Consider the following 11,319-nt stretch of genomic DNA (forward strand, 5'->3'; position numbering starts at 1 on the left):
TCGATGACACTGAGCTGGAAGCTTGGAAGCAAACGACAGTTGATGTTGTAGCGAAGAGCGATGGCCACACCACCTCCCTGGTCGGCCGGTCGAGTCGCACGATGCGGAAGTCCGGGATGTTGATGTTCACCTCCGGTTTTAGGTGCGTTTCGGTGATGAACGCCACGTCTATTTCCTTCTCCTCAAGGAAATCCTTCAGCTCGATTGTTTTGCTCTTTAGCGAGCAAGCGTTCCAGTTGACCAGGCCCACCCTAGCAGCCATTTTCAATGATGAACATGCCAAGTGTGAAGACCTGGTCGAATCGGGTTTTGCAGCCGCGCAGTCGAGTGGCGAGCTGCGCGAAGATCGGCATCAGTTGCTCCGGAGTGTACAGCGGGGCAGATTCTTCCGGTGGGACGGCTTCATTCTCCGACTGCCGACGGAACCCAGGAGGAGGAAGCGAGGGCCATTCGCTGCTGGATGGTGCCGACGATGCTGGAGCTTGGACCGATGCAGCTGCCGCTGCCAGTCGCTTGTGCGGCTGTAGCGGTGGGAGTATTGGAATCACACGACGGGGAGCCGGGATGGCTGGAAAGTTCACCTCGTTGATTACAGGAACACGGTTCTTCTTCGGAATGGTCCTGGTGGAAGCCTTCTTCCGGATTTCCAGGAACTCGGCTCGCTTTGGGCAGCCCTTTGTGGTGGCCCGATGTTTGTCGCCACAGTTGGCGCACTTGGGATCGGCCACCTCCATTTTGTCGCACTCGTCAGTCGGATGGGGTTCGCCACACTTGTTGCAGCGCGGCTTCATGCGGCAGTTTCTGGTGCCGTGCCCGAAATTGAAGCAGTTGGTACATTGCGTGACATCGCGGTGCACTGGCCGATATCGCTCCCAGTCAACGACGGTGTAATTTATAACGCCAACCAGCTTCAGGTCCTTCCAGGTAGTGGAGCCGTGCTCCAGATGGATCAGGTAAAGCTGGTCGCGATATTTCCTCGCCTTGTCGTGACGAGCGATCTTGTGGACGGCTACTGGCTTCAGTCCGCAACTTTCAAGCTCTGCTTGGAGCTCTTCCTCCTTCATGTCGTGAAGTCCTCGCAGCAAAGCCTTGAGCGGCTTCGTGCCGGGGTGGTCATGAGTGTAGTACTCATACTTGTGGACCTCGAGGAACTCCACGACGGATTGATGATGGTCCCTGTTGGCCGGTTGGTCCCGGTTGGTCACGCCCTCGCTGCAGAGCCGAAAAGTACATTTCAGCCCCTTAGCGATCAGCTGGCGAATTTTTGGGCGTAAAGCTGGGGGATCGCCCTTGACGAAAACAGACGGGCACTTCTGTATCCGCTTAGTTTGCACCTGCGGCAGCTGCTATTGCTGCTTCTTTTTCGGTGGATTGCCGGCGTCATCAGGCGGCAACGGCGAGAACACGTTGCTCTGCAAAAGCTGCTTGGAGGGGTTACCCGCGCCTCCAAGAGTAGTGCGCTTAGGCACTTTCCCGCGACCGGATCGACCACCGAGTCTCCCATGACGGATCCAGGAGAAAATAACGCCAACGCGACGAAACGAAAACGTAACCAGCGAACGAACGAGAAAAAACACTTCGAAAAAAAATGCGCGAGCAAAAAACACGTCCGTACGTGTTGCTGTCTCGAACTGGAATGAAGCGAGTTTGTTAGGAGTTGACGAGTTCTGCTTCAATCATAGCAATTAAAAGTAAGCTACTTCTTTCTACCACTCGATCCTCATACACAACATTAAATAGAATATGAGTTAATTTTGTCCGTAGTTTGAATTATCGTTAAACGAACAAGTTTCATCAATATTATGATTTGTGGTTTTAAGGGAAAGTTAACTCTATATATTAAAATGAGTTAGCATTTCCTTCAAGGCAATATAACTCACGAACGGGCTGACCGATTCGCAAGAATTACGCACCAACCGAATCGTTGTGGCCTCTTCTGTGTTTATGTATTAAAAAAATAGAACATTTTGCTGGGAAAGTTGACCAAATGTAAGAATGTTACGTTTCCATGAATTCTGAAGAAAATCATCAAACTCAAACTGAAATCGATCTAGAGGGCGACGACCAAACGGTTGACATTTAGGACGAAAACCCGAGCAAGATCGGGAAGGTTCGACTAGGGTAACTGTATCAGTTTTGGCCATGTTCCCATTTGGCCAGTTTCTCGCACAACTGCGAACATAAAGCAATTTCGGAGGGTTTTATTAGCTGTAACAGGAGATATATCCCTTACGCTTCTTCGCTGTGGAAACTGATCGATACACCCAACCAGCGGATGGCAGATTATACACTGCCAAAAATATTTATATAAGATATATGTGTCGCCGTTATAAATTTTTGCAATAGCTCCATCCTAATATCATCGACGTAGAACCACACATAAATTAAATAATTGCTAATTCGGGACCACACATAAAGTTTATTTGGATATATATTTTATTAGTAGTTCGCGTGGAGAATGGTTATGTGTGCGCTGATATACATCATAAGTTAAATCTATGGATTTTGCCAGTAAAAATGTGTGGATTTCTGTAGTGTAATACAATTCTGCATAAGAACTTTACAGAAACTGTATAATAATTTGGCATATACAATTTCGGGAGATTTTAATACAATTTTTGTATTAAAATAATACAGATTTGTTTTATTTTATTACAATATTTGTATAAAAAGCTTACAGAATTGTATATGCCCAGATTTTATACAATTATTGCCAGATTTGTTTTTCGGGTGTAGTATTTGGAAAATATACATTTTTCAGAGTTGGCCAAATTAGGCACTAAGGTGGCCAAAACCGGTACACTTTCCCTAGTCGAGTAATAAAATTTTCTATTCTTTAACAATTATCCAATGATGGTAAAGTAGACCCAAATAATATTTTAAATATGATTTGGCTTGTCAAAAATTATTTTTACACACATTTAAACTTCTTCTTCTTCTTCTTCTTCTTCTTCTTCTTCTTCTTCTTCTTCTTCTTCTTCTTATTCTTCTTATTGGCTATTGGGAAGTCGAGACAATCCGAAAATTGCCTAGACCGGCACCGGGAATCGAACCCAGCCACCCTCAGCATGGTCTTGCTTTGTAGCCGCGCGTCTTACCGCACATTTAAACATTCTTGGCTTTTCTAAAAGATGATGTAATAATGATGCTTATAGTCTGCTTGGATAACGATTTGTATATCATTCATGATATAAAGTTAAGCGACAACTTCTACATCAAGAAACTCCTTATCATAGCTTGATTATGATAAAGCTTGTAGCCGGAATTGGCTCTCAAAATAGAGTTAGCTACATTCTCAATATTTTGGAAGATATGGTAAGTTTCGTTCAGATTTTAGAGCATATGTAACTTCACTTTATTCTCTCAAAAAATGGACACATTCATGCTTCTGATTAATTATTTGTTTATAATTTTACCTCATATGAGATTGTTTTCAATTCTCTGCAATGAAATTGTCATAGCATCAATATTCTATAAATGAATGTGTATAAGATACAGTGATGATCCAAGTATTAAGCTGTTCAAGTTTTGTATGCCCCTGATTTTACGACAGCTTTAATATGATTTCTTCACTTTGCCACATTTTAGTTACAAAAATAATACTAAAAATAATGTTGTTTGGAATAAAGTAATGTTGTTTGTAATAAATTATTTCAAAAACTTGAAAGTCAGAAAAAGAATTATTCTAAATCAGCGGTTCTCAACCGGGCCCAGGGGGTAGCTCGGACAAAAATCCATAATGGCGGATTTTAATCAATTTCAATCAAAACTATTGATAAAGTTTTTATATATGTGTATATATATTTTTTTTTTTCAAAATATTGTCTTGTACTTAATATGTATGGCGGTCAACTCATAGACTATTGAATCCTTCCCTCGACAACCAGCACAGTGGATGAGGGGCTGTGGACAAAGGATGAAAAGGACAGAAAAACGAAAAAAAAGAATTTTTGAAAATCTTCTATACAATCTACCAGATCGTAACAACATGTTGAATGATATGTTAAGAATATGCTTCTGAACTGAAATTTAGAGTCTACACGTTCAGAAGCCTTTATTTGAGAGACACGAAGGCTTTTTCCGAAAAGCTTAGTTGCTTTGTTACAAGAGGTTTGGAAGCATCCTTCTACGCTTCTCAAAAGCATCCTTCTAAGCAGCTCGAAGGACATCTTTCAAGAGGATCGAAGGACTTCTTTCAAGAGACTTGGACATCTCCTTCCAAAAGGTTCAAAGGCCTCCATTCAAGAGGCCCGGAAGCCCCCTTTTATAATATTCGGGAGCCTCCTTACTAGAGGCCCGGAAGCCTTCTTCCAAATGGATCGGAAGCCTTCTTTTAAAAGGTTCGGAAACCTTATTTCAAGAGGCTGGGAAGCCTACTTTTAATAAACTCAAAAACCTCTTTCCTCCTTTTAATTGGCTCGAAAGGCGCCTTTCAAGAGGCTCAGAAGCTTCTCTCCAATAGCTCGGAATAATAAAAATTTTAGCCAACTTTATGGAGAGTCATATATCCTGTTACACTTATTTTCATTTAAAGCAAAAAAAATAGGGGGTACCTCAATTAATGTAAAAGTGCGAAGGGGTACCTCTCAACAAAAAGGATGAAAACCGCTGTTGTAAATGTTAGACTTCCAACTTTATATTTGAGCCATTTGGACTTCTCTAAAGATTTTTTCTCGATACATTTTATAATTAACGAGAAAGGCATCATCACCGCTAGGTGGATTAATCTGGGTTCTTCTCATACACATCATTATGCCTCTGCTTTGGCAAAAAAGTATTAGAAATATTAATAATAAACAATAATGATTGTATGACGTGTATACTAAAAAACCTATCTATTATATTTACAATAAATTTAGTTATTACATTTCCATTTAATGATAATACGGTTTTTAAATTGGCTGCACTGTAGAAAGTTCATCGATCAAAAGGAAAACATCGTCAATTTGCCGACAGCGAAACGTTATAATAATGTAAGTTTCCTTAAAAAGTAAGGAAACAATAAGGCTTGCTGGCGTTAATCATCTTTCTCTTGCACGCGCACGGAGAAAATAGGATTTGTTTTCATCGGGAAACGCTTCCGAAGCGTTTCCCGATGAAAACAAATCCTATCCACTCTGTGCGCGTACAAGAGAAAGATGATCAAACGTCAGCAAGCTCTATAGGTATAGAGCTTGCTACGCCATAACAAATGTTTGGCAATAAAATAATCATAAAGCTTTATGCACATTTTTCATTTCAATAAACGGAAAACAGCTAATCACTATTAGAAATAATGATTAGTATGCCTGAGATACCTACATATTTAGCGCCTTGGAATTGTGTTCATTCGAAGCAACTATTCGATTATCAAATATATGCGCAGTAACGAATGCGCACTAATACTGGTTGCCGGCTTCGGTCCAGAGTATTTGCAATTTGTTCGCCGATGACAGCCGTACGGAACTGTTGTTGGTACGAACGCGAAAGAAGTGAATTATTTTGTTTCCGTGCAGGGACCACGCACAGGCAGATAAAAATAAAACCGACGATAGTGTGTGTGTGTGTGTGTGTGTGTGCTGCGATCATATGCTGGAATTCTATTCAACACTTGAACTTGTCTTCGGCTGCATTTGTACCCGCCATACAGCCGAAAGTTCGTACCAAAACCAGGAGAAAAGAAGTCGTCTTTGCTGAATCGGAGTTTATTGAGAACGAAGCGACGACGAGGATAACAGCGTGTTTGGTAAAAGTGCGGAATTGATTGTTGTTTCATCTGTTAGTAGTTTCAACAAAAGTGAATAAATTACAAAGTGTGATATAATACCCAACTAGCGGCATCAATTGAACGAAGGAAAAGGTATGTTTTGATGAATTTGCAAATTATTTCTACACTTTAAAACACCAGAAAATGATAATACTTCTTTTCTGTTTTGGATGTGTTTGTATCACCAAAAACAATTCGAACAAAATTTTACTTGATTTATGGCTCAGACAAACTGAGGCAGTAGAACGCAAACAAAATACAAAGACAGTAATTTTGTCTGCATTCTTCTTTTAAAAGGCATACATTTAAAAGCTGATAGTATCTTTGAATTTCGCCACATTACAGGAACGAACATGTTGAGGGTTCGCGACAACAACCACAATTTCTACCGTGGAATCCATTTGCAATTTCCCGATGCAGCAATCGGCTCTAAACAAAGCGGAATCGACCCGGTTCCCGTTGCCGAGACCTTGAAGCAGTGCAGAAAACTGTCGAATGCCGCCCAGGATCAGTACATCAAGCTGCGAAGCCCCGATTCCAGTGGGCTACCGTATTCGGCGAAGATTTGGTGCGGAGAGGCGTTTTGGAAATTACATGGCGAAGGAAGCTTAGTTACCATTGGGTCGAACTATGTGGCCCAGGTGTCCATCGCAGCCATCCCGGAGCTGGAGGACGCAACCGATTTCGAGTCAGCGAAGGAACTGCTGCTAACACATCTAAGGACCGATAATGTGTTGGTTGATCAACTGCAGAAGGATACGACTGAGGTCGTTGGTTGGGTAGAATTGACACTTTGTGATCTGGCAAATAAATGTGCTACGAATACAAATAGTGCTATTAGTTTGTTGGAGCTATGGCGCATTGCCGAAAAACACAATTTCAAGTTATCTGGCGATTTTTCTGAAGAAGTTAGCTCGAACGAACTAATTGATAATGACTTAAAAGTGGCAACAAAAGAAATCGTGAAAACGCATTCTAAGTTAGAAACCCGAAGTCTCTTCCAACGAGGCATAAAGTGGATTCAAAAAATGGTTGGGAATACCAATATTCTAGAACAGTCTTTAAAAACGATGATTGAGAACTACAAACAACATATTCTAAAAATATGCAATTCTCAACTCCAGCAGAAAATATTGCATTTCGAATCAAATCGATGCTTATTGATTAGGGAAGATGATGTAAAACTTTTCAGTGGTTTGGAATGCTGCATAAGTGATCAATTGTTTCGAGAAGTGTTGCCAAAAATAGAAACGAAATTTGCTAAACGTGTCGCTGCTATTAAAAAAGTGGATTATTACGGGTCCCTCCCTTTGGTGAACGGTGTCTATTTTCATGTTTGTAAAAGTATGATAGAAATTGCGAAACGAGTCGAAATGGAGCTCGATATTCAGGACATTCTAGAATACGAAAATGAGTGGAAGATAAATCGCATCGATAACAATCAAGTCGCGTCCAAAACTTCCAAATGTTGGGTCAAACAGCTTGAGATGCTGGTCAGTTTTGCAAACCACTACGAACCTGGCAAACCCACCGCAAGAGAGAACTATCCTTATGAATTCAAGAGTGACCTTTTCAAGCGATCGCAATTCAACTACACCGATTTCTCCGTATGGTTCTATCTCGTGGACGCGACTGTGATGAGCGTTTTTCAAGAAAACATCGAAAGAACCTCGCTCATACTAGATATATTTTACAAATGTGTATCGACAGTGGAGCCACTGGTTATATCGCAAGAATCTGTTCGCATGGTTGCCCATAACACAATTGAGTTTGTGGCACAGATCGAGCAAAGTGGAATAGGCAACAACGCTAGAGACGCGGAAATCCTCCGAATGCAAATTTCGTCTATAGGATCAGATTTTCTGAGCTCATCATCAGTGTTTACACAGTACCGAGATATAATGGATGTTTTCACAAACTATTGGGAGCGTATTAACGAAGTCATTCCTAAGCTGTCGAGCAAACTTGAGGGAAAACACTTTCATCAACAAGTGGATGAGATCGCAAGCAAGCTTTCAATTATTACATCACAAGTTCTTGACAAAAAAGCACCTTCGAAGGCCTTGACCGTTTTCTTCAGAATATACAACGATCTATTGACGGACCTTCAAGATATACCGCTAGAATGGTATGTGCGAGTTCATCAAAAACACATAAAAAACAACACACTTTATAAGCGTACAGTCCAAAATGTAAACAATAGACTGTCTTATACTGATAACGCGTGTCATCGGGTCCAGAAAGGATCATATGATAAATTTGCAGGATTATTCGCTCCTGACGAAATTCCAAACCACTATCAAATTGATGTGTTGAAAACACTGTTGGATGAAATCAACCGGATTGGGCAAAAGCAGGAATGGGAAGATGGTGACAGGCTGTCTGTCAGCGATCAAATCTATGTTACAGGTCTCCTTATCAACGCCATCCGAAGCTCTCTGTTATACCTCAAAGAGCAACCCGATTATATCGACTTCGAGGCATATTATGAAGAAACCATCAAACCATTCAGCAGTGTGATCGACGAAAGTGAATCCCTCGAGAACTTCGCCAAACGCGTAGAGCTGGTCAAGGAATCATTCTGGTACATCCGCAACCAGACCGCCATCGGAATCGACAAGGCACTGGAGTTGTTCGATTTGCAAAATTCGAATTTCGATGAAGATCTTCTGAAAACGGCTTTCCAACTGTATGATGATCAATACCTGGAGTACATGTCAGCCAACAGCGATTGGAAGGATTGCGGTAGAATAGAACTCATTGTGGAGCATCTTCGGGGCAAAACCAAATCAATGCCAAGCTCCAAGTGGACGTCAGCGTTCAAACAAACGGTTATTCCGACCATCCTCGCCGGTTTGGGAGCCGTCTGGTCAATCATGATTTCAAAGGATGTCGCCAGTTCGGGGAAATTCCTAAAACTCCACTCGATTCAAGTTCTCAGCATTTTCCGACTGCTGGGTGTTGATGTTGCAACTGAAGGCGTGGACAAACACTTGGCAGAGATATTGACCGGTCAGGGTAAGTCAGTAGTGCTGGCACTAGCCGCTGCGGTATTAGCTTTGTTCGGCCATGAAGTTGTTATCGTGTGCTACAGCAGCTATCTAGCCGAGCGTGATGCTAAAGATTTTCAAGCCTTCTTTGCAAAGTTTTCAATCGAGTTCAAAATTAAATACAAGATATTCGAAGATATGGCCTGGCATGAAATTCAAAGCCTATATGGTAAAGCAACGAAATATGTGAGCAAATGTATCGGGGTTGCAAATCCTACTGCAAGCAACAATTATACCGCAGATTATAGCAATACTGTACTTTTGATTGACGAGGTTGATGTCTTCTTCATGGATAAATTCTACGGCGCTACCTACAATCCAGGATTTTTACCGGTAGTTGCAGGGCTTGGAAGAATTCAGCAACAGATATGGGAGGCGGTGCAGAGAAATACCGAATCAGTTGATATAAAAAACGATGTACTCTCATCGATAAATATTGTGTTCAATCCCAAACTAGCGAAGCTAAGGGCATTCTTGCAACGACGAGAGCGTTATTCACTAATTAATTTTGACGATGAAGAGTTTGAAGTTCCGTACACGAATGAATCTCTATTTGACGAGCACCTGGATAAAATGATATCTACTGCTAAGGAAGTTCATAGGCGTGCATTAAACGACGAATGGATTCGCAAATTCAGAATAGATACGAATGGTAACATTACACACCAGGACGCGGTTGGAGTTTATCGATCAACTTACTACTGTGGCTACTACAACATTTTCGTGTATTTCAAACTGCGACAATTTAATTTCGCCCAAACTGTGAATGGGACGAACAACTTCGGTTACCTAAACTTGACTTTTGCCTCATTTTCATACGCCAAATTTCCGGAAAAGTATCCTCTGATCTTAGGCGTCACAGGTACACTTAGTGGAATGAGTGATTACGAACAGGCTGCTATTGAAAACTATTACAAAATTCGGCGCAACTCCATCATGCCTTCATTCTTCGGTGCTACCAATCTGAAATTTGATGAATGGGAAGACTTCGAATGTTACGGAACTATTAATCAGTGGAAAAATGCTATATTCACTAGAGTCAACGAAATCATCAACGAAGATCGATCAGTGATCGTATTTTTCGAGAACGAAGCCGGAGTCACCAAATTCAAAAACTGCTTCCAGTCGCAGCTGGATCGGCTGCACGAGATCACCATCAATACAGACGCCTATACCCGGGAGCGGTACATCGCCGAAGCAGGCCTCAGCCGTACAATTACCCTGGCATCACGCGAGATGGGTCGCGGAGTCGACTACAAATCCTCCCTGGCCGTGGAGAAGAACGGCGGGATCCACGTCATCCAGACGTTCTTCTCTCTGGACGTCAAAGAGGAAACCCAAATCAAGGGTCGCACGGCTCGGAAGGATAATCGCGGAAGTTACGAGTTAATCGTTTGCTACAAGCAGCTCTTGGATGGGAAGCTAGTGCAGCTTCACGACAGTATCGACGAAATCGATTACGTGTTCCTCCAGAACCGTAGAGATTACCTGACGGCAAAAGATAGTGAAATCAAGAGAAGTAAGCTGGCGAGGGCAAATGCTGCGCATGAGAAGTCTATGAAATTTTGCGAAGAAATATAATTGTGAAGAACGTCTATAAAAAGACAAATGGACTTATTACTTTTCCGAAATCCCTTTGGAATAGAAAACTAAGCAGATAGGAAAACTCTTCATCAAAGTCCTCTGTTAATCTAATACGTTAAGTCTACCAATATTGAGTTCTCTAAACGAATGAAAGTGAGCGTGATTTCACAGTACTCCTCTCGAAGTACGCAGTCTTCCTGTAGAACAGTGCTTCTCAACCTTTCTCTTGAGCAGGGATTGAATCCTGAATACATATACGATATGTAGCATACCGCGAGAAACGTTTTTCGCAAGCTGTCATGATAGAGAACTGATTCGGGATACTATACCCCATGATAAATTTCTTTTAGAAAACTCCAAATGTGGGGAGCACTGGCTCTGATGATGCATTTCAACTTGTTCTACACAGCTGTGCAGTAACCAACACGAAAGGAGCGAAAACAAAGCGAAAATCACCATTTTTCTGTGAGGGCTGCCTATCCGATTCTGTTTTTTCGCACTTGTATACAAGTTTGATAAATTTGTTATCATGGCTTGTTATGATTCGGAACAGTTTTTGCCTCTCTTTTATCGTTGTTCGTTATCTATTGAGAGCGATTTCTGCAAACCCTGCTTTTGCATTAATTGAGGTACCCCCTATGTTTTTATGCTGAAAATAAAAGTGGGCGTAACTCATAAGATATATGAAAAATTGACCTAATGAATGGCTCTTCATAAAGTTGGCTGAAATTCTCATAAATCCGTGAAACTTCCCAATTCAAATTTAGTTTGTACAACGAGTTTCCTACCGGACTTTCGTGTCTACTGGAAGCCTTCAGCCGAGCCTCTTGAAAATGGATTCCGCGCTTCTTGAAACGAACCTTCCGAGCCTCTTGAAAGGCGTTTTTCCAGCTACTTAAAAGATGGCTTCTGAGTATCTTGAAAGGAAGCCTTTGAGCC

General features: G+C 41.7%; 1 protein-coding gene across 1 annotated transcript; it reads left to right on the forward strand.

The window, feature by feature from the left end:
* The first annotated feature begins 5,409 nt into the window (after positions 1–5,409).
* On the forward strand, positions 5,410–10,405 carry LOC134218146 (uncharacterized). Its single transcript, XM_062697024.1, has 2 exons — positions 5,410–5,839; positions 6,092–10,405. Exon 2 carries the CDS (start codon positions 6,100–6,102, stop codon positions 10,375–10,377), a length of 4,278 nt encoding a protein of 1,425 aa, XP_062553008.1. The 5' UTR covers positions 5,410–5,839; positions 6,092–6,099; the 3' UTR covers positions 10,378–10,405.
* Positions 10,406–11,319: the final 914 nt, after the last annotated feature.

Source organism: Armigeres subalbatus, chromosome 2 (assembly GCF_024139115.2).
Source record: "Armigeres subalbatus isolate Guangzhou_Male chromosome 2, GZ_Asu_2, whole genome shotgun sequence".
NCBI lineage: Eukaryota > Metazoa > Arthropoda > Insecta > Diptera > Culicidae > Armigeres > Armigeres subalbatus.

Coding starts and splice junctions, on each gene's coding strand:
- LOC134218146 (XM_062697024.1), top strand. CDS start 6,100: ATGTTGAGGGTTCGCGACAACAACCACAATTTCTACCGTGGAATCCAT.